Raw genomic sequence first — 5,757 nt, forward strand, 5'->3', positions numbered from 1 at the left:
TAAAAATAGCAGAATGGGGCAACAGTTTTGGGGATGTGATTTGTGTATAATGTATAAAAATGCGTGAGTGTTTCTGTATGATTGGGATGAGAATGATGGTGCTGGTGTGCCCGTAAAAAAAGGGGGGAGTGAGTAACATTAAACAAGAGAGCAAGGGAGCACCCTTCAATCACTTGGACTTAATAATCTTTTTGAAAAAATTGGTCAACTTATTTTATAAAACGGCAGATGGTAGCCAAATGGGATTTGACTGTTAAAATTGATTCAACAGATCCTTTAAAAGCAAGCCAAGCACATTTCTTGCAACCAATTTTTATATTTTACGGTGGCTTTTTGTAAAATGCTCCTTATGACTTGATGCAGAAATTGTTCATGCGATTCCCACAAGCCTATTAGATTTCATCATGATTGAATTTCTTTTTCCAGTGATTTACTAACTACATTTTTGTTCTTGATAGCAGAGTTATAAAAGACAGCTTTCACAGCTGTTTATTGTAAACAAATATCACAATCATATCGCTCAAAGTACTATACCATAAACAAATGCACCCCTCATGTACTGTTTGATGTTCTCCCCATTGGAACTTCACTGACATAGAGCCCCTTTCCATTAGCACACCCTTTGCTCAATATCTCTTTGACTTCTTCTGCTGCCACTTATTAAAATTCATACACTGATTTTACCATGCAAACACTTGTGTCAGACAATAACAAAGCACAATGTCTTTAAATGTTCCAAAGTGGTAAGTCTCAATTTTGCTGGTTTCTAATCTTGATTTGAAATATTGTACTTAGTAAAAGTATCCAATATGTAGGCCTAGTATTTTAGTCAGTAATGCTCACTGTCTCTATGTCATGCACATTGATGAAAATAGAACTTTTCTTGGATTAAAATGATGAAAAATTATTTACACATGTGTATTATAAGAGAAAAAGTCATTCCTGCATTAAGATCCGATACAGAATAACCTGCTGAGTTTCTGATCGGAAATTGTGCATCTGTTTTAGATATATCAATTAGCTTAGCAAGCTTTTTTTTTCTTTTTTGAAGTGACGAACTTCAATATTAAATAATTATAATGGGCTGAGAAACAAGATTTCAATTTCTGGCCAACTTTTAGTAAACATTTGTTTAAGTATTACAATTGCAAAATCAGTCAGTTGAACTGATTATATAATATCTGCTATCTGCTCCTAAAAGTACGGACTACCTTCTTTTACTTGGCAAAAGCCTCAGTTATCAGCACTGTGTGATCCCATGTATTTTTACTGCCCTGCTCACCACTATATTGTGTCAATATATGGGAGCAACTTTTCTCAACTTTTTATATGGACATGTTACGGCTGAGCAAAGAAATAAAAACGCTGTCCTATAAAGGAAGTGAGTTTAATGGCTAATTCATTCCATCCAGAAAAAAATTACCAGTACAAAATAATTGAACTTTTACACACAAAATGATTATATGGCAGATCATGAACCAATTTAACATTGCCTCCACATCAAATGTAGAGTATAAACTCTTCATAGTAGCTGTACAAATATACCTTGTACTGATCAGTCTAATAAAACTCTCCACAAGCAAAAAAAATATATGAAACCCCAAAGACTACAAGAACTAGAAGACAAATGTATAAACAAAACATAAAAGAAAAGTTAAACAAGGAATAACTAACACCACCTTACATATTTTTTTTGCTTTACACACTTCTAAACTTAAACATATGGATATACATTTTGGTTTCAACAGATTCTGACAAGAATAACAGAAACTAGACTTTCATAGAAATATAAAATTGTATAAAGAAACAGCACTCTGACTTAAAGTTAAACACGTCAAAAGACAAAATTTTAACATCAACAATAATTGTGTATGAAAACAGTTCATTTTAAAAATTCAATATTGGTAACTACAACCACACTACAACCATGTACCATACAAGTCTTTTAATTTCTTTGAAATTTTATCCTATATCTTTTTGCAGATGTAAAAAGAAAGACATAAACATAGATTTATGTGATAGAAACTATAAATGACATAACAGTCTGTCATGATATAACTAGAACTTACTTTGTAAAAGCTGACCAGAAACGGTGCTGCAAATGTAACAAAGAAATAAAAGGATTGGGGGAATCCCTATTACAATGAACAAGTGAATCCCTATAAAATGTTGTTCTGCAGGTATAACATTGATACTGATTGTGATACCATTGAGAGAATAACAGAAAAAGCATTTAGACATTTTTCACTGAACAAATACAAGATTAGAACATAATGACTCAATACTATCTACATGAAGGTAGATCTATAATCTACAATGACTCAAAAAAAAAAAAAAAAAAAAAATGACTTTGAGCAGGAGTGGGTATTTCACAATAGGCAATAGGCAGTGCTATAATCCCCATCAAAAACTATGTCTGCAAAATCGAAAAAAAAAGGAAGAAAAAACCCACAAAGAATCAATTTTCAAAGAGTCCTGACACTTAAAGGAGTCTTAGAGATATATTGCCATTATCAAAAGACAGTGTTCCTGCTTTCATCAATCGTTCAGCAATAGTGTCTCCAAAGTTGTTTGATGCAGTATTTTGAGGTACAAATCCTGTTTTCATCAGTTTGTTGGCAATTTTTTGTTTGAAACTTTCAGATGCCTGTTTTGGAAGAGCAGCAAATCCTGTTTTCATTAACTTACCAGCAATAGAGGCTCGAAAAGACTTAGATTCTTGAGCCATTTCAGGTAGTTTTTTTGGGGCCAGTAGATCTTGTACACTCATTACATCCTGCACAACTTTTTCTTCCTTAATGTTCTCTCTTTTACCTTTATCTTGATGCACTTTATGGTGCTCCTTTAAGTTACTACTCTTTAGAAAGCAACGCCCGCATATTTGGCATTCAAAAGGTTTTTCACCTGTATGTGTTCTGATATGAACATTTAAGTTTCCTTTTTGAGTGAAACGTTCACCGCACTCAGGACATTCAAATGGGCGCTCTCCAGTATGAACACGCATGTGTACCTTCAAATCATTTGCCCCTCGGAAACTATCCCCGCACTCAGGGCATTTGCAGGGTTTTGCCCAAGAATGCATTTGCAAATGTTGTTTCAGAGATAGAATATTATCAAACTCTCTTTGGCATTGAAGACACACAAAGAGTGCAGACATTTTACCTGGTTTCCCAGGAGGTTCAACTTTGTGTAGATTACGCATGTGTTCTGTCAAGGTAATGCTCTGTTTGAACGATTTATTGCACAAAGGACAGGCATGTATAACTGTATGAGATTTCATGTGATTTTCCAAATCAACAACTGATTTGAATGATTTCCCACACTGTTCACAGCAGCCTTTCATGATTGAACTCAGCATAGCATGGGTGCTCTGATGAGCAATAAGAACACTCTTTGAATCATACTGTTTGTCACAAACAAAGCACCTCCAAAGTCTACCAGATGCACTTTTGTGAATTTTCATGTGTAATTTAAGATACCCTTTGGCCGCAAAAACTTCAGGGCAAAATTTGCATGAAAAAGGAGCATGATCTTTTTGATGATGAAAAGATAGGTCTCCTGCTGTAACAAATGTGTCCCCACAATCTACACAAATGAAAGGGCGCTCACCTGAATGTATGATAAAGTGACGCTTGAGGTGCCAGCTTCTTGCAAACTCCTTGCCGCACACTTCACAGATATGAGGAGACTGAGAAGATACTTCAGGTTCTCCAGAAGGTGCAGGGTGGTATCTTTTTTTGTGCTCTTCAATAGTTTCTGGAAGTGCTGATGTTAAGGGACACCACGGACACACATATACGCTACCTGGTATGGTATAAAATAGAAGTTAATACAAGTTTAACTTTGCAAAAGTTAAAGCATGACCAATAAGTAGTATACCTGAAGTGATGGTACCCTCTGTGGCAACAGAAACCTCTGGTTCTAGACAGGCCAAAAGTGAATCAGTAGACCGCGGAGTAAATTCAGCATTCAATTTAGAGTTGAGTTTCTGAGCCCTGTAAGTAAGCAGATACTTCTATTTCAAACAAGAGGTGGCCTTTCCTGTACGAGCCGACTAGCTGATGGTGCATTTAACTTGGCCAGAAATTATTCAGAGTCCAAATTCATATTTAAATTGAAAAATTTGGGAAAGGAATATAAACTTACAGCTTTGCAACAATCGCTTTAGCTCTTGAAGAATCCTCCAGCGGTTGTGAAGTGCTATCGTCCAATTTATCATTTTCATCACCATTACTGTCTTCTTCGTATAATTCTTCTGGCTCCATCTCAACCTTAACATCAACATTGAGGAACATTCCAGCAGTCGAGCTATCAAAATCTACCACATTATCGTGGACCAAGATTTTAGAATCAGAAAATTCATTTTCTCCACTATAAGTTGCTTCAGTGACTTTTGACTTGGCATTAGCTTGCGCAATTCTCTTTGACTGCCTAGTGGGTCCTCTCAATGAGTACTCAACAGGAGATTCCATCACTGATGAATGTTATCTGTTCAAAACAACAAACACAAGTCAATATAAAATTAGGGATGAAGATATGCTGCGGAATATGTACATTAATAAATTTAAGGTAACACTGTACACATAACAATGAACGTCAACATGCAAATATCGTGACAAGTACAAATGTTACATGTGAAGTGACAAAAATTAAACTAAAAGGAAACGTAGTGAAGAGGAAAACAGATATTTTGTTCGCTAAGTTAATTCAGCACTTACAACAGAGTTAATTCCACCCGGAAGACTAAAATTCAAGGTTATTTCTTGACTAGTTTGATAGTTTTACGTCCAAAATCTTGAGTGGACACTAGGCCGACTAGAAATGTAACGCCACAGAGTTGTAAAAGGGATGAAATTAATTTTTGCATTCCATCTCCACAGACTAAACGATGTAATCCATATCAACCCATGATTTGTTGTGATAATAACAACCTCACATTATTTTTCCACATGTTGTAATCATTTTTTTTTTCAAGGCGTGTCACAGGCTGCTGTAAAGATACGTAAACGTGTCCTACTTCTACGTAAGGTCAGTTCTACAAATATAGCAACAGCACATTGAAGCGGTAAAGGCGTTTTGTGATCTGATTATCGCTCACGTGAAAAACGTCACAGTTTAACATACTTGATGCAATCAACAAACAAATCGTTTGTCCCAACTCTCGACATTAACGTGTGATGTGACTCATAGACACGCGTAAAGTCACGCAAAAACATCGAGTCAGCACTGTAGTTTAGCCGCGCTTTTCAAAAATGGATGCATTACTTTTTTTGATAAATTACTTCGTCAGAAGTGCAATGTACCTTCTTATGACCCCAACGAAATATAGTAATTTGGTTTTGTCAAAATATTTTGTGTTCGGGAAGCGCGCGAAAAATGTGGGCAGATATAAACGTTTTTCCTTGGCGGGCGGCTGCTATCTGCTATCGCGGCATCTGAAAAGCCCCCCTGATAACACATCACCCACATCCCTCGCCTGCCACAGCTGCAAGGCACACAGCTGGAGAAATGGGAAACAAAAACAGGTAAAATGGCGTGAGTGGCGTTTAGTGGCGTGGCGCGCGTGGCGCGCGTGGCGTGCGTGGCTTATCACGTGTCTCGCAGCGTCGCCTTGGCCGGCCGCTGGAAGCGCGGCGGCTGCGCCACATTATTTCAAATCGTACCTTCCGCTCTGACTCAGAACTGCTTATTTCAGATAAGGAGAGCGGCGGCAAGCCCGCCCCGCACGCACATAGCTCGAGAAAGTAAACATCAACA

General features: G+C 37.0%; 1 protein-coding gene across 1 annotated transcript; it reads right to left on the reverse strand.

Moving 5' to 3' along the window:
- Positions 1–1,373: 1,373 nt before the first annotated feature.
- Positions 1,374–5,530, reverse strand: LOC113209591 (gastrula zinc finger protein XlCGF57.1). The gene is made up of 4 exons (XM_026427203.2): positions 4,719–5,530; positions 4,147–4,488; positions 3,880–3,995; positions 1,374–3,804 (listed from the first exon to the last, which is right to left on the reverse strand). The coding sequence occupies exons 2-4, from the start codon at positions 4,470–4,472 to the stop codon at positions 2,483–2,485; spliced, it is 1,764 nt and encodes a 587-aa protein (XP_026282988.1). The 5' UTR covers positions 4,473–4,488; positions 4,719–5,530; the 3' UTR covers positions 1,374–2,482.
- Positions 5,531–5,757: the final 227 nt, after the last annotated feature.

The sequence above is a fragment of the Frankliniella occidentalis genome, unplaced genomic scaffold (genome assembly GCF_000697945.3).
Source record: "Frankliniella occidentalis isolate FOCC.00 unplaced genomic scaffold, Focc_3.1 Scaffold49, whole genome shotgun sequence".
Classification (NCBI taxonomy): Eukaryota; Metazoa; Arthropoda; class Insecta; order Thysanoptera; family Thripidae; genus Frankliniella; species Frankliniella occidentalis.